The sequence below is a fragment of the Scyliorhinus torazame genome, chromosome 2 (genome assembly GCF_047496885.1).
Source record: "Scyliorhinus torazame isolate Kashiwa2021f chromosome 2, sScyTor2.1, whole genome shotgun sequence".
Taxonomy (NCBI): domain Eukaryota; kingdom Metazoa; phylum Chordata; class Chondrichthyes; order Carcharhiniformes; family Scyliorhinidae; genus Scyliorhinus; species Scyliorhinus torazame.
In genome coordinates, this window is record NC_092708.1 from 355,544,224 (window position 1) to 355,571,668 (window position 27,445).

A 27,445-nucleotide genomic window follows, 5' to 3' on the forward strand; every position below is an offset into this window, starting at 1 on the left:
AGAGATGACGGCGGGAAGATAGGCGCAAGGAGGATGGGAATCCCACACCCGGGGGGGGGGGGCAAGGAGAGAGCGAGAGAAGCCGGGGTCAATTGAAGTCAGCTGACTTTCGGAAGCAATATGGGGGGAGTAACCATGCTAGACTGGGATCTAGCGGGGGGATAACTGGGTTCCTGCTGCTGAGATCGAAAGGGAGCTGGTAAGAGAAAAGGTGGTCGGGGTGTGAATGCGCCGCCTGGGGGACGGGTGGGTGCGCGGGACCTGGACGTGGGACTGGCCCAGAGAGGGTGATAGCTAGTCGACAGGGGAGGGTGGCGGGCAGCCCCCCAGTCCGGCTGATCACGTGGAACGTGAGAGGCCTAAATGGGCCGATTAAGAGGGCCCGAGTGTTCGCGCACTTAAAAGGTCTGAAGGCAGACGTGGCCATGCTTCAAGAGACGCATCTGAAGGTGGCGGACCAGGTTAGGTTAAGGAAAGGATGGGTGGGACAGGTGTTCCACTCCGGGCTGGACGCAAAGAATAGAGGGGTGGCCATATTGGTGGGGAAACGGGTGTCGTTCGAGGCTAGGAACATTGTAGCGGACAGCGGTGGCAGATATGTGATGGTGAGTAGCAGACTGCAGGGAATGGAGGTCGTGCTGGTCAATGTATATGCCCCGAACTGGGATGATGCGGGAATTATGAAGCGGATGCTGGGACGTATCCCGGACCTGGAGGTAAGAAACCTGGTAATGGGGGGGGGGACTTCAACACCGTGTTAGACCCAGGGTTAGATAGATCTAGATCCAGGACCGGAAGAAGGCCGGCAGCGGCCAAGGTGCTTAGGGGGTTTATGGACCAAATGGGGGGAGTGGACCCGTCGAGATTTGCTAGGCCGCTGGCCAAAGAGTTCTCCTTTTTCTCCCATGTCCATAAGGTATACTCCTGGATAGATTTCTTCGTTTTGGGAAGGCCACTGATTTCGAGGGTGGAAGGAACAGAGTACTCGGCCATAGCTGTTTCAGACCATGCCCCACATTGGGTGGATCTGGAACTAGGAGAGGAGAGGGAACAGCGCCCACTCTGGCGACTGGATGTGGGATTATTGGCGGATGAGGGAGTCTGCGGAAGGGTGCGGGGATGTATCGAAAGGTACCTGGAGGCCAATGGTGATGGGGAGGTCCGAGTGGGGGTAGTTTGGGAAGCGCTGAAGGCGGTGGTCAGGGGAGAGTTGATCTCCATCAGGGCTCACAAGGGGAAAACAGGCCAAAGAGAGGGAAAGATTACTGGGGGAGATTTTGAGTGTGGATAGAAGATATGCGGAGGCCCCGGACGAGGGACTATATAGGGAGAGGCGAAGACTCCAGACGGAGTTTGACCTGCTGACCACAGGGAAGGCAGAGGCACAGTGGTAAGAACCTTTAACGAGGCCAGAGAAGGGGGGACTCTACCCCCGACAATGTCGGAGGTGACGATATCACTAATCCTGAAGCGAGATAAAGATCCGCTGCAATGCGGGTCTTATAGGCCTATCTTGCTCCTGAATGTGGACGCCAAGTTGTTGGCAAAAGTGCTGACAATGAGGATAGAGGATTGTGTCCCGGGGGTGGTGCACTAAGATCAGACAGGGTTCATAAAGGGGAGACAATTGAATGTCAACGTGTGACGGCTACTGGGGGTGATAATGATGCCCCCAGCAGAGGGGGAGGCAGAGACAGTGGCGGCAATGGATGCAGAGAAGGCATTTGATAGGGTAGAGTGGGAGTATTTATGGGAGGTGCTGAGGAGGTTTGGGTTCGGGGAGGGGTTTGTCAGTTGGGTTAAACTCCTCTATGAGGCCCCAATGGCAAGTGTAGTCACAAATCGGCAAAGATCGGAGTATTTCGGTTACATAGGGGAACAAGACAGGGGTGCCCTCTGTCCCCATTGCTGTTCGCGCTGGCAATTGAACCACTGGCTATAGCGCTGAGAGACTCCAGGAAATGGAGAGGGGTGGATAGAGGGGGAGAGGAACACCGAGTGTCACTCTACGCAGATGACCTACTGCTGTATGTGGCGGATCCAGTGGGGGGGATGACAGAAGTTATGCAGATATTGAAGGAGTTTGGAGATTTCTCGGGATATAGGCTTAACATGGGAAAGAGTGAGCTTTTCGTAATACACCCTGGGGACCAGAGTAGAGGGATAGATGGCCTGCCGCTAAGGAGAGTGGAAAGAAACTTCCGATATCTGGTGATTCAGATAGCCAGGAGCTGGGGAACCTTACACAAACTCAATCTGACTCGGCTGGTGGAGCAAATGGAAGAGGATTTCAAAAGGTGGGATATGCTGCCGCTGTCACTGGCGGGCAGAGTGCAGGCGATTAAGATGATGGTCCTCCCGAGGTTCCTATTTGTGTTTCAATGTCTCCCCATATTGATCACTAAGGCCTTTTTCAAGAAAATAGATAGGAGCATCATGAGCTTCGTGTGGGCAGGGAAGGCCCCGAGGGTAAGGAAGGGGTTCCTGCAACGTAGCAGGGACAGAGGGGGATTGGCATTGCCGAACTTGGGCGACTATTACTGGGCCGCCAATGTGGCGATGATCCGCAAGTGGATGATGGAGGGAGAGGGGGTGGCGTGGAAAAGGCTGGAGATGGCATCCTGCAAAGGAACACGCTTAAAAGCGCTGGTGATGGCGCCACTACCGCTCTCCCCGAAAAGGTTTACCACAAACCCAGTGGTGGCGGCAACATTAAGTATCTGGGGGCAATGGAGGCGACAGAAGGGTGTATTGGGAGCCACGGTGTGGTCCCCGATCAGGAACAACCATAGGTTTGTCCCAGGAAGGCTGGACGGAGGTTTCCAGAGCTGGCACCGGGCAGGAATTAGGAGAGTGGGAGACTTATTTATAGATGGGACGTTTGCGAGCTTGTGAGCACTAGAGGAAAAGTATGAGCTGCCTCCGGGGAATATCTTTAGATATATGCAGGTGAGGGCATTCACGAGACAACAGGTGCGGGAATTTCCGCTGCTCCCGACACAGGGGATCCAGGATAGAGTGATCTCGGGGGGGGGGGGGGGGGGGGGGGGGGTCGGGGGGGTCGGGGAGGGCAAAGTGTCCGAAATATACCGGGAGATGAGAGAAGAGGGGGTGGAGCTGGTAGATGAGCTGAAAGGAAAATGGGAAGAAGAGCTTGGGGAGGAGATTGAGGAGGGTTTGTGGGCTGATGCCCTAAGTAGGGTAAATTCCTCTTCCTCGTGTGCCAGGCTTAGCCTGATCCAATTTAAGGTGCTACATAGAGCACACATAACGGGAGCTAGGTTGAGCAGGTGCTTCGGAGTGGAGGACAGGTGCGGGAGGTACGGGGGAAGCCCGGCGAACCCCACACACATGTTTTGGTTGTGTCCAGCATTGGAGGAGTACTGGAGGGGAGTGGCAAGAGTGATCTCGAAGGTGGTGAAGGTCCGGGTCACGCCAAGCTGGGGGTTAGCTATATTTGGGGTAGCAGATGAGCCGGGAGTGCAGGAGGCGAAAGAGGCCGATATTGTGGCCTTTGCGTCCCTGGTAGCCCGGCGAAGGATTTTACTCATGTGGAAGGAAGCGAAACCCCCCGGCGTGGAGGCCTGGATAAACGATATGGCAGGGTTCATAAAACTGGAACGGATGAAGTTTGCGCTGAGAGGATCGGCTCAGGGGTTCTCCAGGCGGTGGCAACCGTTCCTCGACTATCTAGCGGAACGTTAGGGGGGATATAGATAGCCAGCAGCAGCAGCCCAGAAAGAGAGGGGGATGGGGTTGGGAGGGAAGGAGGGGGGGGGGGTAAATTGTTTTTGTTCTAGATGGGGTGGAGGGGCGGGGGGGAGCACTATTTCATGTTATTTTGTTAGTTCACAACTTTATTTAAACAATGTTATCTATTAGTTATCGTGTTATCGTTTTTGTTGATTTGTAAGGAGGAATAATTGTGTTTGAAAACTTTAATAAAATATATATTTTTAAAAAAGTAATATGATCAGCTCGATTTCTTAAAGGTACATTGCTTAAACATCCATTTCTTAAAGGTACTCTCACAGGACACCTCCCCCCAAGAAAAAAAACCCCATCAACTTCAAGATGGTTTCATTTTTCACCTTTGCACCATCAATTAAGAAATGCACACAGTAAAACATTTTACCGGTTCAAAAAAAACACAACACGCAAACAGGTATAATAATATAGTCCATTCCCCCCCCCCCCGTTTTTCTTCCTCCAACCGCAATCCTTCTCGATTGACAGTCTCTTTGAACAAGAAAGTCTCCGCATGATCCATCCATTCCTCTACCTCGGCATTTCTCTTTAAAGTTAGATACTTCAGTTCAATCTGATTACAGAGTCTCTTGCAATTCTCCAGTATAGGAGCATCGGTTACCACAGCTTTCAGGCAGTCAAATGCCTGTTGAAAGTCCGCTGTCCATTGAAATTGTTGACGTTTTATCAGCAAGTCGATCAAGTCGATCAGTGGAGCAACCACGCTACAAATCCTTTGCACAAATCCACTCATGCCAAGAAATCGCATTATTTCCCTTCGTCTTGAGGGTGTCGGAAACTCCCCAATAACTTTCGTTTTCACATTCCGTGGCACCATTCGACCCTGTCCGATTGTATGGCCAAGGAAAGTGACTTGGGCTTTTCCAGATTCACTTTTGGCTAGGTTTATCACCAAACCCGCCACCTGAAGTCGATCGAATAACTCCATCAGATGTTTTAAATATTCTTTCCATGTCTGGCTGTAAACTACCAGATCGTCGATGTATGCCATACAATTGGGTAATCCTGAAACGACTGTATTAGTTAACCGTTGAAATGTGGATGGGGTGTTTTTCATACCAAATGGCATAACTTTGAACTGGTATATATACCATCTGGAGTTAAAAAAGCTGAAATCTCCCTCGCCCTTTTGGATAAAGGTACCTTCCAGTAACCTTTAAGTAAATCCAATTTGGAAATAAAAGCAGATTGTCCCACTTTCTCAATGCCTCCAAATCCCTCCAAACGCGGGATAGGATAAGAGTCCGTTCTTGTAACTGCAAGCACCTTTCTATAGTCCACACACAACGGTTGGGTACCGTCTGGTTTAGGTACCATCACGATGGGTGAGCTCCATTGGCTGCAACCCACTTCAATTATGCCATTTTTAAGCATACTCTCAATGTCTTTGTTAACCTGTGCCAATTTTAAAGGATTAAGTCTATCTGGATGTTGTTTGCATTTCCCACATCTACATCATGTATAGCCATTTTAGTACTTCCCAATTTATCTCGACAAACTTGCCCATATGATATCAATAACTCTTTCAGGTCAGTTGATTTTTCCTCTGGAAGGTAACTTAACCAATTTCTTCCTCCAACTGCAATCCTTCTCGATTGACAGTCTCTTTGAACAAGAAAGTCTCCGCATGATCCATCCATTCCTCTACCTCGGCATTTCTCTTTAAAGTTAGATACTTCAGTTCAATCTGATTACAGAGTCTCTTGCAATTCTCCAGTATAGGAGCATCGGTTTCCCAATTTTTAAGAACATCCTCATTTTCCAATTTAATTTGAGGTATGTCAAATTCACAATCATCTGGATTTGGTTCATCACTTTGAGTTGGAATCATCAAAACCTCCTTTTTCTCCTCTTTCAAAGTACCTTTTAAGCATATTCACATGACACACTCAGTGAATCTTCTTTCTATCTGGTGTTTTTACCACATAATTCACCTTCCTTAATTTCCTTTCAATCTGATAAGGTCCACAAAACCTAGCTTTTAAAGGCTCACCTACCACTGGTAACAACAATAAAACTTAATCTCCACTGGCAAAACTACGAACTTTGGATTTCTTGTCCGCTACCCGTTTCATCACATTTTGTGCAACTTTCAAATGTTGTCTAGCCAATTCCCCTACTCTATTTAATCGTTCCCTAAAATTTGACACGTAATCCAATAATGTAATTTCCGATTTCTCACCCACCAATTTTTCCTTAATCAATTTAAGTGGTCCTCTTACCTCATGACCAAAAATTAGTTCAAAAGGACTAAATTTGGTGCATTCCTAATTGCAAACAGTACGAATGAAATTCCTTTATCCCAATCCTCTGGATAATCTTGACAATAAGCCCTTAACATTGTCTTTAATGTCTGATGCCACCTTTCTAATGCTCCCTACGATTCTGGATGGTACGCAGTTGATTTAAATTGTTTTATTCCTAAGCTAACCATAACTTCTTTGAATAACTTTGAGGTAAAATTTGATCCTTGATCCGATTGTATTTCTGTGGGTAGTCCATATCTAGTAAAGAATTGAAGTAACTCCTCCACAATCTTTTTAGCTGTAATATTATGTACTGGAATGGCCTCTGGAAACCTAGTAGAAACATCCATTATAGTCAAAAGATACTGATTCCCACTTTTTGTTTTAGGAAGCGGTCCTACGCAATCAATTAGGACCCTTGTAAAAGGTTCCTGAAATGCTGGAATGGGTATTAAGGGCGCTGGTTTTATCACTGCTTGAGGTTTCCCTATCATTTGACATGTGTGACATGATTGACAAAATTTAACTACATCTTTATGTAATCCAGGCCAATAAAAATGTTTCTGGATTTTAGCTTAAGTTTTCCTTATCCCCAAATGACCTCCCACTGGTACCTTATGTGCAACTCGCAACACCTCCTTTCTATACCCTACTGGCAATACTACTTGATGAACTTCTGCCCACTTTTCATCCGCCTGCATATGTACAGGTCTCCATTTTCTCATCAAGATATCACTTTTACGGTAATAACACTCTGGTATACACTCAGATTCCTCTTCCGTATATGCTTTCTGATACATCCGTTTTATTTCTACATCTTTCTGTTGTAACTCCGCCAATTTTCCTGAACTAAAAATATCCGCCTCATCCTCCACCTGTTCTTGTTTTTCAACCATCTGATCAAAAATCGTTTCTGATAATTGCACTTCAACTTCATCTTCACTCTTTGATTTCTCCTCTTGTCTTAACCTGTGAATTTGCGACCTTGTTACTACACAATCCGGAAAAGTCCCAGGATATTCGTCCTTCAACACTTCAGTTGTCTGATTTTCCACTGGTTTATCAACCACAGTAGGCATCACTCCCACTTGCGATCCAGCTATATCATTCCCCAAGATAAACTGTATTCCTGGACACGATAGTTTCTCTATTACTCCTACTACCACTTCACCACTCTTCACTGGACTTCCCAACCTTACCTTATATAATGGAACGCTACTCCTCTCACCCTGAATTCCACATATTATCACCTTTTCTGGCAACATTCTTCCCAAACTACATAATTCCTCATCTCTTACCATTAAAGATTGACTAGCTCCCGTATCTCTTAAAATTGTGACTTCTTTACCTGCTCCTCCTGATACACATGAGTAAACTTTACCCACACAAGTAAATTTAAAAAAAAGATCTGGCACCTTCTTATCAATCACCTTCTGATGAGGCTGTACAATCTTTTGCACCTCCTTCGCTCCCATTGGGCTTTCCTTTACCATTCTAACAAACCCCACTGTCTTATCCTGTTTTACCACATCAGCCTTCCAAGTGCTTTTCTTCAACCACCAACACTGTGACTTTACATGTCCTAATTTATTACAGTGAAAACATTTGAAACTTTTCATTTCTCCTACACCCTCCTGGATTTCAATTTTAATCTGAGGTACACTCTCTTTATTATCTCCCATCAGATCACCTTTACCTTTACCACTTGAGTATTTCTCATGGCCCAAGTTTCTATCCCTCACAGGCTGAAACTGATGTCGGAAACCAAGCTTTGATTTATGAACTAATTCATAATCATCTGCCATTTCTGCTGTTAATCTCACAGTTTAAACTCTCTGCTCTTCCACATGAGTTCTCACTACATCAGGAATTGAATTTTTAAACACCTCCAAAAGCATAATTTCTCTGAGAAATAACTTTGATCTATTTTCAAAGCCCTTATCCACCTATCAAAATTACTCTGTTTGATCCTTTCAAAGATGGATTTTTTCACCTCCTCATACGTCCCAGATACCTCCTCCGGTAGTGATGCAAACACTTCACTAGCTCTACCCACCAGCTTTGTTTGAATCAGTAAACCCACATGTCCTGTGGCCATTTCATTTGTTTAGCTACCTTCTCAAATTAAATGAAAAAGGCTTCTACCTCCTTCTCATCAAACCTTGGCAATGCTTGGACATATTTAAATAGATCCCCACCACGTCTTCGAGTATGACACTCTGTCTCACTATCCTCATCAATCTCATCCAACTGTACGTTTCCCTTTACGTCTGCCAATTTTAACTGACTGTCATGTTTCATGGCCATTTTCTGAAGTTCAAACTCTCTCTCTTTATCTTTTTCCCTCATCTGTATCTCCCTTTCTATTTCTTTTTGTTCTGCTCGGGCTATTCTTTCTTTTTCTCTTTGTTCTGCCAGGGCTATTCTTTTTCTCATTGCATATTCAAGCAGCTTTAATTCTTTTTCATGTTCAAGTTGCTTTAATTCTTTTTCATGTCCAAGTTGCTTAATCTGCAACTGGAGCTTTGCCAGTATCTCAGGCAAATGTAAATGCTCAGCTACCGTGGTAAGTACCTCATCTTTTTTCATTTTGCCAGGCAATGTTAACTGCAATGTTTTTGCCAAACCTAACAGTCTGCGTTTAGTCTCTGTAAGGTACTGCGTGTTACCGTGTCCACCCCCAAAAACTTCTGAGCCTCTGAAAGACCCATTATCCACAACACACTCCCCACGTTAACTAAAATACCTCACCTGAAAAGCAACCACACTATTTGCTCACCCCTTACTGTCTTTAAGTTCACTAAGCCAATCCAATAGATAGGCTTTTATCCCGGATGAGCCCCCAATTGTTATGGGTCAGAGTTTAGAGAACCCCAAAGTGTAGCATGGAGTTCAACTGACCCACAACTTTTAATAGATTGTGGTGTTGGGGGGCACACGGCGCACTCTACAGGTGTGATGCAGCATAAATGGAGAAGTGTTTTTTAAAACAAAACCATGTTTATTCTATCAACTCAAGTTAACCTTTTTAAAACAAACATTGAATACCTTAACACCCATTAATTCAAAGATAACCCCCAAAGACTAAGTAATCGTTTCAGCTGTCCTTTTAACATCCAAAAGACTTAAAAACTTCAAAAATAGGAGCACATTAGGTTACATTCAATATATTTATAGTCTTTGGATTGCAGAAATCAACAGACCAGCTCTGTGTTTCTTCCTACAGCTCACAGCAAAACACACACACACCCAGGCTGCTCTCTCAAACTGAAACTCAAAAAGCTTCCCCCACCCTCTGACATCACTTCAGTAATATGATCAGCTCCATTTCTTAAAGGTACATTGCTGAAACATCCATTTCTTAAAGGTACTCTCACATGACACTGTGCCCCCAAATGTTTTTGCCCTCTATCTGTTCCTTATCCTCCAAGGAATAAGTGTCATCCTTATTTCTCCTGTCAAAATGAACTGTCTCGCATTTCACTGTATTGAATTATATTTGCCACTTTTCCCACCCAATTTACAAACCTGTATTTTGGTCCAGGCTTCTACATTATTAGCTATTCCTCCAATCTGATACCAGATTCGCAAAAGAATTAGAGACAGCACGGGGAAACATTTTCTGCATAACAAAGCGTTATGACCTGGACTGCGCTGCCTGAAAGGATGGTGAAAGCAGATTAGGCTGTAATATTCTGAAGAAAATTAGATAAACACTTGAAGGGAAAGAATTAATTGGGCGAGGGAAAGAAGAAGGAGTAAGAGGACTCCTTCTGTGCTGTATTATTTTGTGATTCTGTGATCTGAAAATGTTGATACTATGTCTCCAGTTCCTCAGTCAAAATTAATTTCATCTAATCTATAATAGTAAACAGTAATGATCTCAACACTGATCTCTGTAGGACACCGTTTTCCAATCTTGCCAACATTGAGGAACATTCTTTAACTCCTGTCCTCAGTTTTCTGTTTCATTGGTTATTCTGCAGGCTGCTTCCCCACTCTATGGGCACGATTCTCCCAGCCCTGCGCCGGGCCGGAGAATCTCCGCGCCACGCCGCCCCGGCGCGGGCCAGACCCCATCGGAGGCCCCCGGGGTGTGGAGAATCGGCACCATTTGCACCGGCGCGTTTGCCGTGGCGGGGCCGCTGATCCTCCTGCCTGGATGGGCCGAGCAGCCGCGGGGATAAAGCACAGTCCCGCCGGCGCCATTCACCCCTGGTCGCTGCCGGCGGGAACTCTGCGCGAAGGGTCGGGGCGCCGGCCTGTGGGGGGGGGGGCGGGGCTCCGTCCCCGGGGTCTGGCCCGCGATCTGGGCCCACTGATCAGCTGCCCCCTCCCCCCGGCCTACTTTGTTGCGTGGCCAGCCCCTGAACCCCCACGCCATGTTGCATCGGGCCGGTGTGCTGAAGAAATCCCCCACGCATGCGTGGGTTGGCGCGGCGCCCATTTGGCGCCAGGAAGGGAGGCTGCAGCGACGTGAACCGCTCTAAATCCGTGCTGGCCTCCTGTCGTGAATCACAACGGCGCGAACACTTAGTCTCCATTTCGGACTTTGTCATAAACCACTTGTGTCGCACTTTAATAAAAGTGTTTAAAAACCCATATATATTCCATCCACCGCACTGGCCAGGTCTGTGGTTCTTGTTATCTTTAAATGATTCAATAGTATTAATTAAACACAACCTTCATTATTGAATTCCAAGCTGATTTTTAAAATTATGTTCTGTCATTTAGTGTTTTGCTATTTCATCTTTTAGCAATGTTTCTTGTATCTTTTCAACGTTGATGAGTTAACTAGCTTATCTATATTTCTCTGATTAGTTCTGCCTCCCTTTTTGAAGAAATGAATTCATTTTCTGCCCGTCAGTTCTCTGGAGATGTTCTGATCAATGGTTCCCACCTGAAACATCAATTTATCTAATCTCTCTGCAAAGCATAGCTAACCTGCTGAGTCTTTCCAGCAGTTACTGATTTTTAATGAGCCTTTGGTTAATCAGAATCTGCTTTTATCTTGGGAAATCCTCCTTATGCCAATTACCATTATCTAAGTACTGATATCAATGCATCATATGTAAGCATGCCAGATTAGCATAAAAGGAAATTAATATCTGTAACTATTTTAATCTTTAAAGGTGCACAAGTTATCTTAATCACAGAAGAAACATGAGGGAATACTTTTAAATGCCACCTTTCCTCAGTGATTTCATATTTGCCTTTGAACCAATAGCTTGTGATGTTAAGCCCTGCTTCACGACTAGCCTGACTTGTCAGTACTGAAGGAGTGCTGCACTGATGGAGGTTCAATCTTTGTATGAGATGTCTGTCTGACTGTTCAGATGGAAGTTTAAAGCACTGTATTTAAGTAAGAACTTTCCTTGTGTCCTGTCACTTATTCCTTAGATTACATTACCAAAATAGATTAATTAGTAATTTATCACATTTCTGTTTGTGGAATCTTGCTGAGGTCAAATTGGTTGCTATGTTTGCCAACATAAATATTGATTACCTTCATAGATAGTTAGTTGGCATTAAGCATTTTAGGACATAGGATCCCTACAGTGCAGAAGAAGGCCATTTGGCCCATCGAGTCTGCACCGACCTGATGGGTCGAGCAGGTGTTCCATTCGGGATTAGACTTTAAAACAAGGGGGGGTGACAATCCTGGTCAATAAGAGGGTGGCATTCGAGGTGGGGAATATAGAGGTGGACCCGGGGGGTAGATATGTTATGGCTAGTGGGAAGTTGGAGGGAATGGCCATGGTACTGGTAAATATATATGCCCCAAACTGGGATGACATTGAGTTTGTTAAACGGGTGCTGGGGAAGATCCCGGACCTGGACTCACATTGATTGATTATGGGGGAGATTTCAACATGGTCCTGGATCCAAGGCTGGATCGGTCGCGTGCCAGGTCTGGGAAGATATCAGCTATGGCAAAGGAGCTGCGGGGGTTTATGGAGCGCATGGAGGGGGGGGTTGATCCATGGAGCTTTGGGAGGCCAAGGAGTAAGAAGTTTTCATTCTACTTCCACGTGCCCTGGATATACTTCTTTGTGTTGGACAAAACGCTGCCGGCTGAGGTGGTAGATGCTGAATATTCAGCAATTATGGTGTTAGACCACGCCCACACTGGGTAGACCTGCAAGTTGTCAAAGGAAAGGCCCAGCGCCCGCAGTGGAGGTTAGATGTGGGGCTGTTAGCGGAGGAGGAGGTGTGCGAGCCGGTGAGGGAGGTCATTCAGGGATCTATGAAGATTAATGACACAGGTGAGGTTTCGGTTGGAGTGGTGTGGGCAGCACTGAAGGCAGTTATTGGGGGGAACTCTTCTCAATTCAGGCCCATAAGGAGAAGGTTGAGCGTGTGGAGTTAGACAGGCTGGTAGGCAAAATTTTACAGGTGGACAGGAGGTATGCGGAGTCTCTGGATGACGGGCTGCTGAAGGAGCGTCAGAGACTTCAGCTGGAATTTGGGCTCCTGTCCACAGGAGGGACAACTTAGGAGGCTAAAGGGGGCCGCCTATGAATATGGGGAAAAAGCCAGCAGGATGCTGGCGCATCAGCTGAGGAAACAGGAGGCGGCGAGAGAGATGGGAAAGTAAGAGATACAGGGGGGTAGGTGGTTTTGGATCCAGCGGGGGTGAATGATGTGTTTTGGGAATTTTACAGTGGATTGTATAAATCGGAATCCTCAGCCGGGAAAGAGGGTATGAAGCGATTTCTGGGGGGGGGGGGGGGGGGGCTGGAGTTTCCGAGGATAGATGAGGAGTTGGTGGAGGGTTTGGGAGCCCCAATTGGGCTGGGGGAGGTTATAGACGGACTTGGGGCGATGCAATCGGGTAAGGCCCCGGGACCTGACGGATATCCGGTTGAGTTTTATAAAAAGGTTTCCGGGCTGTTGGGGCCGCTCCTGGAAAAGGCTTTTAATGAGTCCAAGGAGCTGGGAGTGCTCCCCCCAACGTTATTGCAGGCATCGATTCCCTTTATTTTGAAGCGGGATAAGGATCCCGAGAGTTGGGGTCGTATAGGCCAATCTCCCTGTTGAATGTGGATGCGAAATTGCTGGCAAAGGTCTTGGCCACACATATAGAGGATTGTGTTCCGGGGGTAATAGGGGAGAACCAGACTGGATTTGTGAAGGGACGACACCTGATGTCCAACATTAGGTGGCTCCTAAATGTAATAATGGTGCCTGAGGAGGGGCGTGAGGTCGAGGTGGTGGTGGCCATGGACGCAGAAAAGACCTTTGATTGGGTGGAGTGGAAGTACCTGTGGGATGTCCTGGGAAGGTTTGGGTTCGGGCAGGGATTTGTTGATTGGGTCCGGTTGCTATATCAGGCACCGGTGGCAAATGTAAGGACCAACTGGGTTTGATCCGAGTATTTTAGTCTGCGCAGGGGGACAAGGCAGAGGTGTCCACTCTCCCCACTACTTTTTGCCCTGGTCATAGAGCCTTTGGCAATGGAGCTGAGGGCATCGAACATTTGGCGGGGGATAGTGAGGGGCGGGTGGAACATGGGGTCTCACTCTCACTCTCCTTTATATAACATACCCATTGGGGGGAATCGCAGGAATTATGGGAATACTGGAGGAATTTGGCCGGTTCTCAGGTTACAAACTGAATATGGGCAAGAGTGAAGGTTTTGTGATCCAGGCAAGGGGCAGGAGGGGAGACTGAGGGAGATGCCGTTCAAAGTGGTGGGAAGGAGTTTTAGGTACCTGGGGATTCAAGTGACAAGGGACTGGGGTCAGCTTCATAAACTAAATTTGGGCAGGGTGATTGAGCTAATGTAAGGGAACTTCCGTAGGTGGGTGTGCTCCCGCTGTCATTGGCGGGGAAGGTACAGACTGTGAAGATGACAGTCCTCCCGAGATTGCTGTTTGTGTTTCAATGTCTCCCAATCTTCATCCCCAAGGCATTTTTTAGGAAGGTGAATACGGCAATCTCGGGTTTCATATGGGCCGGGAAACCCCCGAGAGTGCAGAAGGTCCTTCTTGAGCATTGAGCGGGGGTGGAGTGAGGGGGGCATGACCCTTCCGAACTTTATTAACTATTACTGGGCGGCCAATATTTTGATGATTAAGAAATGGACAGTGGGGGAGGGGTTGGTGTGGGAGCGAGTGGAGGCGGCATCTTGCAAGGGCACGAGTCTGAAGGCTCTGTTAACGGCACCTCTGCGTTCTCGCCGGCTCGTTACTCCACAAGTTCAGTGGTAGTTGCAGCCCTGGGAGTGTGGGGCAATGGAGGCAACACATGAGACTGGAGGGGGCGTCAGTTTGGTCACCGATTTGTGATAATCACAGGTTTGCACCGGCGGGGCTGGACAGGGGCTTTAGGAGGTGGCAGCGGGCAGGGATTGAGAGATTTGGGGATCTTTTCATTGAGGAGGGTTTCCTGAGCCTGGAGGAGCTAGAGGAGGAGTTTGAGTTGCCGGGTGGGAACAGATTCCGGTACCTGCAGGTACGGGATTTTGTCCGGAGGCAAGTTCCAAGCTTCCCTCGCCTCCCTCTAATGGGACTACAGGATAAGGTGATGTGTAAAACAGGGGTTGAGGAGGGGGCGTTCACGGAAATATATAAGAAACTGCTGGAGTGGAAAGGGGTCCCAATCGGGGAGGTGAAGAGTCGGGGGGGGGGGGACGATGTGAGGATGGAGGTTTCTTTGGCGCAGGCCACCTCCCCGCAAGCAGCACCACTACTTTGGGGGGGGGGAGGGGAGGGGAGGGGGGAGGGGAGGGGAAGAGAGAGAGAGAAATGCCAGTTCCTTTTGGCCCGACACCAGTAGAGGAGCCTGCGAGGAACCCGTCTGTCGACGATCCTGGGGGTAGGATCGAGGCAGACCCAGGGCTGGTTGGTGGGACCGTGTCATGTGGCGGAGGACTCGGCCCCAGATGGCGACTGCCCGGAGGAGGATGGCTGCTCAGTGGGGGGCACGGGGGATGATTTAGGGTCCATCTACATAGAAGCGGTGGATTCCCTCGTGCCCGACACCGAGTCGCCCCTCTTGCCTTGGGGGAACTTCCGGCATTTCTGCGTGCAAACCGCGTTCTCCGAAACTGAGTGCAGCTAGCCCTCGACTGGTGGTCGGTCATGGCGCTGCTCATCTGGTCTTCCCGCGCCTACGTTAAAGAGGAGGGAGATGCAGATGCAGCTGAGCAGCGCTGGCAGAAATCTTTCCTCGTCGGACTCCTGAGGGAGCAGAGGGGACTGCGCTCCTCTGCTCCTTCTGAGCACTGTAAAGGTGAAGGTAGCACTTTGCTACTGACATGGAGGTGACCATAGCCAGCCTCAGCACTGACGGCAGGAGGGACGCGCTCCGCAGGTTCCAGAACTTCTCGGTCGTCAGGGACAGGAAGTATGTGCGTGTTTCCTGCAAGAAACCCACACCGCTCCGGGAGGCGAAGCCACATGGCTCCTGGAGTGGCGAGGGGGGAAGTCTACATGAGTCACCTAACCTCACGTTTAGGCGGAGTGGCTATCTTGTTGGCCCCACATTTTCAGCCGGAGGTCTTGGGGGTCAAGGAGCCAGAGCCAGGCCGGTTGCTGCACCTGACGGTCAGGGTCGAGGTACTTCACTGCGAATGCCTATGCTCCCTAGGCTGGCCAGCAGCAGGCGACTTTCTTCGAGCAAGTGTCCACTCAATCTTGGCACCCCTGGGGCGGGGGGGGGGGGGGGGGATTTTAATTGCACCCTCAGGACAAAACCCAGTACCCAGTGCGGTGGTGAAGTGAAGGAACCCGGTCGGGATCTTTGACTTGGTGGACGTCCGGCAGGCTCTCCATCCTGACTCCAGCGTCTTCACTTTTGTGAGGCCTGGGGTTGGAGCGTCCAGAATCGAGCGCCTCGATATTTTAAAGGCATACGTGCCCCGTGTCCTGACAGCCTATGTGCAGCAGGTGCCATGCTCGGACCAATGTCTGGTGAGGGCGGGGCTCGCCCTGTCTCGTGCTCACTCGCGGTCCACGTTCAGGCACTTTAACAACGTACTGTTGGAGGACGAGCAGTTCCTGTGCTCATTTCGTCACTTCTGGACCGACTGGAGAAGGAAGGGGAGGCTTCCCCTTCTTGAGGCTATGATGGGACGTGGGCAAGACTCACGTGCGTAGCTTCTGTCAGGAGTATGCGAGGGGGTCGACAAAGAGGTGGAAATCCAGGGTAGAGGAGTTGGAGAAGGAGGTGCTCGACCTGGAGTCACGTCTCGGTCAGCCCAATAAGGAGCCGGCTCTGCGGCTGGTGTACAGAGAGAAGAAGGGCACACTGCGAGACCTGCAACTTGTCGGGTCCCGGGTGCGTATGTGAGGGTGTGGATCCAGATCCTCACGGACATTGGCCGCAGCTCCCCCTTCTTCTAGTCGCTGGAAAAGGCGCGGGATCCGTCAGCTCCTTGCGCTGCTGGCCGACGACGGGTCCCTCGTCTCTGATCTGGATGAGATTTGGGCCCAAATTCGAAGCTTCTGCAGCGCCCACTTCTCTCCGGACCCGTCCAGCAAGCATGCTTGCAGTGTTCTGTGGGAGGACCTGCCACAAGTTGGCCTGGAGGGCGCGGGAGGCTTGATACCTCAATAAGCCTGGGGGAGCTGACCGGCATCCTTGACAGCCTGTCCAGGGGCAAAACTCCAGGGCTGGATGGGCTGACCGTGGAGTTCTGAAGGGTGTTCTGAGACGTCCCGGGGAGCGACTATGTGGGGGGAAAGTATTGTGACCAGGGAGATGCCCCTCTCATGGTGCAGAGCCCCCATTACCCTGCTGCCAAAGAGGGGGAGATTTCCGCCATCTTAAAAACTGGTGTCCGGTCTCCCTCCTCAGCATGGATTACAAGATTTTCGCCAAGACAATGTGTTTGTGCCTTGACACCGTGCTGGACCACATGATCCAACCTGACCAGTTCTACACGGTCTTGGGCTGCATGATCCACGACAACATCCATCTGATCCGGGACCTGGTCCATCATTCCCAGAGGGCTGGTATGTCGAACGCCTTCCTGTCCCTTGATCAGGAGAAGGCGTTCGACAGGGTGGATCACGAATATTTATTTGAGACTCTGCAAGCATTTGGGTTCGGGACGCAATTTGTCGCACGGATCCGACTTCTGTACACTGCCGCAGGGTGTTTCGTTAAGGTTAATGGGTCCCTGACGGCGCTCCTTCGCTTTGGGAGAGGAGTGTGTCAGGGCTGCCCTTTGTCTGGCCAACTTTATTCCATTTGCGTGGAGCCTTTCCTGCGCCTCCCGCGGAGGACGTTGTCGGGACTGCTTCTGTGCGGGCTGGGCATTGGGCTTACACTAATGACGTGCTCCTCATGTTCACCAACCCTGCTGGCCTGCGGAGGATGCTAGAGTGTCAGGCTGTGTACTCCGCCGGGTCCTCTGCCAGGATTAACTGGGCCAAGTGTTCCAGACTCCTGGTCGGTCGTGGCAAATGGACCCCCTCCCAGCGAAGCTCAGGCCTTTCACCTGGAGCAGGACCAGCCTCCTCTACCTGGGAGTCCATCTTTGCCCGGCTGAGGAATCCTAGCCGGTTAACTGGCAGGAGCTGGAGACCAAGGTCATCGCCCGCTTGAGACGCTGGACAAGACTGCTCCGAGTGCTGTCTTACAGGCGTCGAGTTCTTGTCGTAATCCAGTTGATGGCCTCCATGTTGTGGTACTGGATGGTCACTTTGACCTCTCCCCCTGACTTTGTCATGAAGATCCAGAGAATGCTTGTAAAGATCCTCTGGGACAAGAGACTGCACTGGGTCGCTGCTGAGTCTCCCACTTGGGGAGGGCGGCCAGACGCTGGTGTACCTTCGCACCGAGGTGCCGACCTTCCACCATCAGACCCTGCAGCGATACCTTTACGTGGAGCCCCCTCCATGATGGTGTGCCATGGTGACGTATTTCTTCCGCCAGGTGCACAGCCTGAATTACGGCATGCAGCTCCTGTTCATAGATCTGCAGTCTTTGTTACCCACTGCAGGCGCTGCCTGTCTTTTACCAGGACCTGCTAAAAGTCTGGAACATGGTCGCCTCGCGCTGCAGCTCCCCCTGTCAGGGGTAGGGTCTGTCGTCAGGGAGCCACTGCTCAGGAATCTGCACCTCCACCAATACCATTTTGAGTGGCTGGCAGAGGAGCGAGATGTGGCTGCCGGTGTGACCAGGATTGGGGATGTGCTAGGTGGCGAGGAGTGGGCTGGATGACACCCCATGAGCACAACGTGCAGCGGTGGACGTCCGGCTCGCGGCCAATGCCATCCGAGACCTCAAAATGGTCATGCTAGGACCCGATGGCACTTGGAGGGCACGCAGGTGGGCGGTGGTTTCCCGCCTGGACGAACCCCTACCCGGATGGAATTCCACATTGGCCCCAGGCCCCAAAACCTTGCCCCACAATCCTGGCCACCTCGCCTTTTCGCACTGTTTCGAGGGGTTTCCTGTATGGGCTGCTGCCGCACACCCTTCACCTCCTTATCCTCGCCCGTCATCTGGACATGGCGTGCCTTGTTGCCATCTGGCAGCGGAGGTCCACACTGGAGGTCCCTCTATGGAGGAGTCCTCCTCCATAATCTTGGGGACATGGGTGGAGGGTGTTGCATGCAGCAGTGCCGTACAATCACCGGTTCCCGGACTCCCAAGAAGCCTGCCATTTTTGCAGCCTTGTGGTGTCCGTGGACCATGCCTATATTGCATGTTTGAGGCTGCACTCCCTTTTTTGTTTTCTAACCAATCTTTTCCTGGAGTTTTGTTTGCACTTCAGCCCCACGCTCCTGACCTACGGGCACCCAGTGCGGAAGGAGGCAGGGAAGGCGGAGGACTTTCTTGTGAACCTGCTCCTGGGCCTGGCGAAGCGCGCCATTTATAGATCCACGCAGCGGGCAACCGAGGGGGTCGTCCGGACAGACTGTCTACCCCTTTTCTGCAGCTACATTCACGGCCGGATGTCCCTGGACAGGGAGCATGCGGTGTCCACAGATACCATCGAGGCCTTCCGTACCTGATGGGCACCACAGGGGTTGGGGTGTTTTATTGACCCCATTAATTGCACTCTTATTTGATGTTTCGAAGTTTCCTTTGATCTTTGTTATGTTCGGGCAGTGCTCCTAACAGGAGCGGCCCTTTTTTGCTTTGTCCCTCAGTTTGTTTCCTTTCTTCTGTTTTGTTAGTGGACCTCAAAAGAGACCACCTAACCTGCACATCTTTGGACTATGGGAATAAACCAGAGCACCCGGAGGAAACCCATGCAGACACGAGGAGAAAGTGCAAACTCCACACACTCAGTCACCCGAGGCCGGAATTGAACCTGGGTCCATGCCCCTATTAACCGCAAGCATAGGAATATACAAAAGCAATATATGCTCAAAATGCTGGAAATACCCAGATTCTCAAAATACTGGAAATACTCAGCCGGTCAGGCAGCATCTCTGCACAGAGAATGATCCTGTTCCCATGATCGATCATTGATCTGAAATGTAAACTCTGTTTTCCCCTCCACAGATGCTACCTTACCTGCTGAGTATTTCCAGTGTTTTCTGTTTTGTTTTGTTTTGGGCAATGCGGTATGTGGTTCCCATCAATCTGCGATGGTTAGTTGAAAATTTACCCTTTTAGTTAATAGCCAAGCACAATAAATACTGTATCAACTCCCACCTACAAAATCATATATGATTGAAATGGACAACTATATGATGCAACAGCCATATCCTTTCCTGTCATCGGCTGCCAAATCAAAGGTTGGATGTGCAGGTTTAACAGCACAGGAAAGGCAAACTTATAATTATGGAATAGTTTGGAGGAATTGATGTTTTGCCTTTCCATCAATTTAAGTTTAACTGTTTTTCTATGTGAGGTAACTTTTCAAGGGGTAGGATATTATATGGTGAAGCATTTACTATTTAAAAAATATATATTTTACTTCAAACACAAGGTTACATTCACAAACAGTAATTAACTTGCAAAAGGTTACAAACAGTTTGGAAAAACTTTTCTCCCTCTTCTTCCCCCCTCACCAAAATAACCTCTTATTTCTCTCTCCCCTTACCCTTTGGCACTGAAAATTTCTTTAAACAAGGATACAAAGAGCTTCCATCTCATAAAGAACTTTTCTTCCGAACTCCTGAGTGTATATTTAATTTTTTCTAATTTCAAGAATCCAACCAGATCTCTCTGGCCGAAACACCCGGTGACACCGTAGATCTTTAATTTAATAGGATTCATCGACTTGCATTCAGTGAGGCGAAAGCCCCGCTCCCTTCCAACAACTCTGGCAATTCTGAAACCCCAAAGATTGCCACCAAAGGGCACGGTGTCAGTTTGGCGCCAACTGTCTTCGATATTGTGTTAAATATTGCAACCCAGAAATCCCTTAGCTATGAGCATGCCCAGAACATATGTGAATGGTTTGCCGATCTTCTCCTGCACTTTTCACATTAATCTTCTACTTCTGGGAAAAACCCGCTCATCCGAGTGCTCGTCATGTGAGTCCTGTGCACTACCTTGAACTGAATGACGCTCATCTTAGCAGAGGATGAAGTTGAAATTTAGAGTACCCAATTAATGTTTTCCAATTAAGGGGCAATTTAGCATGGCCAATCCACCTACCCTACACATCTTGGGTTTGTGGGGGCAAAACCCACACAACCACAAGGGAGATTGTGCAAACTCCACACTGACAGTGCCCCAGGGCTGTTTAGCACAGGGCTAAATCGCTGGCTTTGAAAGCAGACCAAGGCAGGCCAGCAGCACGGTTCAATTCCCGTAATAGCCTCCCCGAACAGGCGCCGGAATGTGGCAACTAGGGGCTTTTCACAGTAACTTCATTTGAAGCCTACTTGTGACAATAAGCCATTTTCATTTCATTTCAGAGCCGGGATCGAACCCGGGACCTCGGTGCCGTGAGGCAGCAGTGCTAACCACTGCGCCAGCGTGCTGCCCGGATGAAGTTGAGTTAATTAAGTGTATGATCTCACTCCAGATTCCCCCTCCATCCTCGATTCCCAACTCCTGCCACTTCCTTATTTTTTCCATTGGCGCTTTACCAGTTTTCATTAGCCACTTTCAAATGTCTCCAATTTTCCCTTTCCCCAGGTAGTCCCAAGCTAACAATTTTTCCAGTAGCGTACATACCGGCAGTTGAGGAAACAAGGGTTCCTGAATTTATGGAAGAATACAAAACAATTAAGATAAACGTGCTACCGAGATTCTTGGTACCTATAGGTGAAACCTTTACAATGCAGAATATAATGCAGAAACCATATCAGGTTTTCCATACATAGCGTGTTATGTAGGCCTGTAAATAAACAATGCATGCAATTTTGATCGTTTGCAGTTTTTGCAGCATACTCCACAAGATGGGAAATTTTTTTAAAAACTTGAAACTTTGAAGCTGGTTTATTGTGGATTGACCTTTAATTGTCAGTATTTGACCAGGTGGTGTTCACCCATATTGATCTTGGACCGTGAAACCGTTGGATTCTTTCACAGTTCTAAAATGCAAAGACCTAGTAGTGTTGGCTACCCCAGCACTTTTGTTAATCTGATTCAAGATGCTTTAATGCTACAGTTGTAATGTTGCTGCAAAGCAGAATTGCATTGCATCCCAGTCCTGGTTATGTATAAATGGGGTATAAATTCAGGCAATGGAGTGAAGAGATTTGAGACTCTCAAAAAAACTTCAAATTCTGGATTAGCATTACATGAAATTGGCATCAGTGCAAAGTGGAAATAGTTTCAAACTAGAACTGAACTTGCATTTTCAATGCACCCTTAAATATTTCCCCAGCTGTTTGTAAAGTTGTAATATTCAACCTTCAAATGTACCATCACAACATTGCTCAACTGCATTTTTATGTAGACTCCCCTAGTTTGTGATTCTGTTTGAATAACACAGGCACCTCTTCGAGTTCAGATTAGTAACATATTAACATATATTAATCAGTATCCGTTGAGTCAGTGTGTTAACAAGAACCTCTCTAAACACCTGGTGCTGGATTCTCCGATTCTGGAGCTATGCCCCCACACTGGCGTGGGAACAGTGCCGTTTTACGATAGAGAAACTGGCATAAAATGACCATCGATTCCCCGTTTTGCTGGGGGCTAGCAGGCAGGCTCTAGCTGCCGGTACGGCCCGGAGCATTGCCGGGTCGTGGCCGTGCATGTGCACGACGGCGGCCTGCAGCGGCCGCGCCGTGCTACATGGCGCCGCCTGCAAATATTCCCCCCTTCAGCCAGCTCATGCACCCTGGACCACCCCACCAGCCCCTGATGGAATCCCCCCCCGCCCATGGATCGGCCCTCCGTTGACTGTGGCGGCACTGGACTGAGTCCGCAGCCACCACACCGAGTTCCCGACGGATGGGACCATGAGAGACCCACGCCGTTGGGAACTCGGCCGGTTGGGGGTGGGGGGGGCTGAGCATCGGGGGCGGGCCTCAGGCAATGTCCGTTGGAGGGGGCGGAGCATCGCGAAAGCGGCGCCACCCCTGATTTGGTCGGGAACTTTGATTCTCCGGCCGATCGCCGAACGCAATTTCGGCGTCAGTGACCGAAGAATCCAGCCCCTGGTTCTTAAACCGTTAATCATTAAATCTGATGAGGGACACTCTCTTTAAGTTGTGGTGAGAAAATTATATCCTAAAATAAGCATTTCCCTAATGTTCAGATCTAGATTGTTTGTACTTGCAATGGTGAGGTTCACGTTAAATTTAGCTGTTGAGCATTAATTTTTTTAATTTCATTTTTGGATTTGACTAATGTATAATTTGTAATGCTTACAATTAACAAAACCTAAACGTTCAGTTTGTTTAATAACTCTGTTTACTCCTCTTTGGATCTGAAGATACAACAAAAGAGAAGAAGACTTCCGCACTCTGCAAGAATACAATGATTTTCTTGAAGAGGTTGAAGATATCGGTAAGTTTGAACTTGAAGAATGTTCTTTTTTTTTTAAATTTAGAGGACCCAATTATTTTTTTCCAATTGAGGGGCAATTTAGCCTGGCAAATCCACCGACCTGCACATCTTTGGGTTGTGGGGGTAAAACCCACGCAGACACAACGGGAATGTGGAAACTCGGCACACAGTGACCCAGGGCCGGGATTTGAACCCAGGTCCTCCGAGCCGGAGGCAGCAATGCTAACCACTGTGCCACGTGCCGTCCAACTTGAAGAATGTTCTTGAAGTTAGGCATAAATGTTTACTCAATTCGGCAATATCTACATCAAAAGACCAAATGTATTCATTTTCTGGAAGTAGTTAGTATCATATTGGGCAATCATCAGGGGTAAATAGCATTGATTTATATATCCAAATTAAACCAATAATAACCTTTGTTGTCACAAGTAGGCATACATTAACACTGCAATGAAGTTACTATGAAAAGCCCCTTGTCGCCACATTCCGGCGCCTGTTCGGGTACACTGAGGGAGAATTCAGAATGTCCAAATTACCTAACAGCACGTGTTTCGGGACTTGTGGAAGGAAACCGCAGCACCCGGATGAAACCAACACAGACACGGGGAACATGCAGACTCCACACAGACAGTAATCCAAGCCGGGAATCGAACCTGGGACCCTGGAGCTGTGAAGCAACAGTGCTACCCACTGTGTTACCATGCACATTATCCTTTTAATACTGCGATCTCAGTAACTCTCCTTTTATGCAATTTCAGATAGAATTTCTGATGTCAAAACTTCAGATTGCCCAATTAGAAGTGTAAACTCTTGGTTATTGTTTGGGATATATTTGACAAGTAAGCTTTCAGATTCCACACTGTCATGTGGGTAAAGACAGATGCGGAGCTTCTGGAAGGGATGCATCTCTGTTGACCTTATGGAATCACGCATTGGAGTGTTTCATATAATGTGGATTTTGGCCGGTTTCAAAGACAATTGACCATTACTCGGTTCCATAGCAGTGCCAGTTCTCAGCAGAGTTGCCTTACTATTTATGTACAGAAATGTTATAATATTTTTTTCTTTTTTATAAATTTAGGGTACCGAATTCTTCTTTTCCAATTAAGGCGCTAAATTACGTGGCCAATCCACCTACCCTGCACATCATTTCACAGTGGTTAGCACCGTTGCTTCACAGCGCCTGGGTCCCAGGTTCGATTCCAGGCTTGGGTCACTGTTTGTGCGGACACTGCACGCTCGTCCCATATCTGCGTGGGTTTTCTCCGGGTGCTCCGTTTTTCTCCCACAAGTCCCGAAAGACGTGCTGTTAGGTAATTTGGACATATTGAATTCTCCCTCAGCGTACCCGAACAGGTGGCGGAATGTGGTGACTACGGGCTTTTCACGGTAACTTCATTGCAGTGTTAATGTGAGCCTACCTGTGACAATAAAGATTATTATAATTATTTTTACATCTTTTTGGGTTTTGGGATCGAGACACAGGGAGAATGTGCAAACTCCACATGGACAGTGACCTGGGGCCGGGATCGAACCTGGGTCCTCGGCAGCGTGAGGCAGAAGTGCTAACCTTTGCACCACCGTGCTGACCCTATACAGAACTGTTAATGCATTCTAAAAAAAAGTATGTCTGCTTGAGCAACAAGTGACGAATGCAATTGCTCAACACGGCAATACACATTGCAAGATGGCAAAAGTTTTGGTTGTATAGTTAAGTATTCAACTTGAGGAGGGAGGCAATAATATTTCACTGTTCATGACTATTATCAGGGTTAAAAACATATCAAATGTCGAATTAGTGATTTATTTAATTGTAATCTGCTTCCTTTCCATGGAATAATTCTGTTTGTGCCATGAAAGTGATCCTATGAAGCATTGAGTAACACACTTGGGATACAATTGTAGATGGTACTTCTCAGGACTCAGAAGTCAGGTTATGAAGTGACGTGCATCCACCTTGAATGGTCTTTCTTAATGCCTTGTGTGTTAGGCCTCATCATTCTCCATGTTTTGCGGAAGTATTCATGACATGCAGCATAATTTCAGTTTTATTTTTGGCGATTTGTCTTGTTTCCTGTACTTATTTGTTACCGTGTACATCAATGACTACTAAAAGCCTTACTAGATTGCATTGTGGGAATAAGATTAATATAGAGGCGATTGGGGCTGATTTGAAATTGGGTGTGGTTTTATTCCACAGTTTAATACAGAAAGTATAGAATGAACATTACGGTAACATCTAAGCGTCACCAAAGCTCCTGAAGATATAATTTGAAGGGTGCCAATATAACTTTTTTTCATTCTCCCCAATCTGCGTGGGTTTCCCCCCCTATGACCCAAAGGTATGCAGTTTAGGTGGATTGGCCACAATAAATTGCCCCTTAATTGGAAAAAAAAAATTTGGATACTCTAAATTAAACAAAAAGGGTAAAAATAATTTTTTTTTCACTTAACATTAGATAACAAGTCAAAGATGCAATAGAAAAGAGATGTGGAGAATTCTAGGCTTAATACAGTCATGAAAAACAATGGCTAGATCTTGAATGGTCAGAGAAATATTGTCAACTAAATTTGCAGTGCAGTGTATTCCTGGTAAATCCAAAAACATTTTGCTTGCAAAATATTGACAGTTAAGTAAAATTCTGCAACTTTCAATTGGAGTGCTAGATCATGGCCGGAATCCTCCGTCGTTGCGATTCACTTTTCCCGCCGGTAGCACACTCCCGCCCCGCGGGTTTCCTGGCGGCATGGGGTGGCTTCAAATGGGAAATTCCATTGACAAGTGGCAGGAGTATAAAATCCCGCCATCAGCGAATGGCTACTGCCGACAAACATGCGGCTAGGGGACCGGAGAATCCAGTCCCATATTGGATAGTTATTGTGTACTAAGATATTATTTGTTTTTGCAGTGAGTAATCTGACCAACAACGTGGATGTAGAGAACACTAAAAGAAAAATGGAGCAATACCAGAAGGACAACAAAGACATTATTTACAGAAACAAACTAAAACTGGTCAGTCAGTTGATATGTTCAATTTAAAATCCCTACCTTGGTGAACTTTGGTTAAACGTAAATGTAGTTTTATAATTAATAATATACTTTATTGTCACAAGTAGGCTTACATTAACACTGCAATTAAGTTACTGTGAATTAAGTTACGCCACATTCCGGCGCCTGTTCGGGTACACAGAGAGAATTCAGAATGTCCAAATTACATGTCTTTCGGGACTTGTGGGAGGAAACCGGAGTACCCGGAGGAAACCCACGCAGACAAGTGGAGAACGTGTAGACTCCGCACAGACAGTGACCTAAACCGGGAATCGAACATGGGACCCTGGTGCTATGAAGCCATAGTGCTAACCACTATGCTACCGTACTGCCTTTACCACTTACAGCACAATTGTGTGAACACAATTTGCCTGCTATATGCGATAAATGGCATAATGATAGTCAAATGAAAAATGATTTCAGTTGCAGTGTCATACATTTTTTTAGAAACTCCCCGGGATTTTGTTTACTAATGGTTGAGCCATAGAGTGAATATCTTTAACAAGGCATTGTAACCCAGAGCATGCACTTTGGCTTGATCCATGAAGAGCAAAGTAAATAGTCAAAACAATGGTAGAGAACGTAAACCCTGAACATTTTAATAAACCTGAACTCCCAAATCCCTCTGCTGATCCACAGCAGCCAATTTTCCCCTAATAAAAGTTTTTATATTTTTGAATAGAAATAGACCATTGTAGACTTACCGACAATAGGTTACAGCTACCCCATTCTTGTCCCTTATACAATCTTATTGCCCCCTTTGGCATTCAAAATGATTTACTCCTATTTTAGTCTGGTCTTAAATAAATTTGAAAACCATTCCCTCTAGCCCTTTAATACTTACAATTAACGTGCACAGTGAACAGAAGTGGCTCCAGAGCAGAACACTCTAGTCACTCATCATCACTCTGAGAAACTACCCTAACTCCTGCTTGCTAGTTAGAAGTGAAGAAACGTTAACTTGCAAATAGATCCTTGTTAGATTCAAGTTAAACTGCTCCCACAAACAAAATACTCCAATCACTTACTGGAGGAACTGATGCCATTTAAACAGAACTGAAGAAGACTATAGACCTGAATTTGTACAACCACTTGAGCAAATGTAAATCAAGTTAATCTTCTCAGCTCATATATTTCAGGCTGAATCAATTGTATGTCCTTCTCTGAAGCCACAGTATTGACCTTGAGATAGACTAAAACTGTAAACACTACGCTAGAATCAGGGGATAGAGTGGAGAATAAGAGGTAGGGTGTTTAGGATCGAGATGAGGAGCAATTCCATCCAATGGAAAGTGGTGAACTTTTGAAATTTTCTACCCCAGAGGATTGTGGATTTAGTATATTCAAAGCAGTTGTTGGTAGATTTCAAGATAGCATAACATCAAGGGATACGGGCCTAATGCAGGAAGATAACATTGAGGTAGTCAAATGATGGAACAGGCGTGGGAGGCTGAATGGCCTACTCCTGCTCCTCTGTTTCTCCAAGATAAGTTATAATAAT

General features: G+C 47.5%; 1 protein-coding gene across 2 annotated transcripts in view; it reads left to right on the forward strand.

Annotated features, from left to right (window-relative positions):
- Positions 1-27,445, forward strand: part of mnat1 (MNAT1 component of CDK activating kinase) — a 238,372-nt gene that overhangs the window by 39,299 nt on the left and 171,628 nt on the right. For both annotated transcript variants that reach the window (XM_072491853.1, XM_072491861.1), the window contains exons 3-4: positions 22,822-22,895; positions 25,805-25,908. In XM_072491853.1, coding sequence (XP_072347954.1) covers positions 22,822-22,895; positions 25,805-25,908 — 178 coding nt within the window. The remainder of the gene's footprint in view (positions 1-22,821; positions 22,896-25,804; positions 25,909-27,445) is intronic.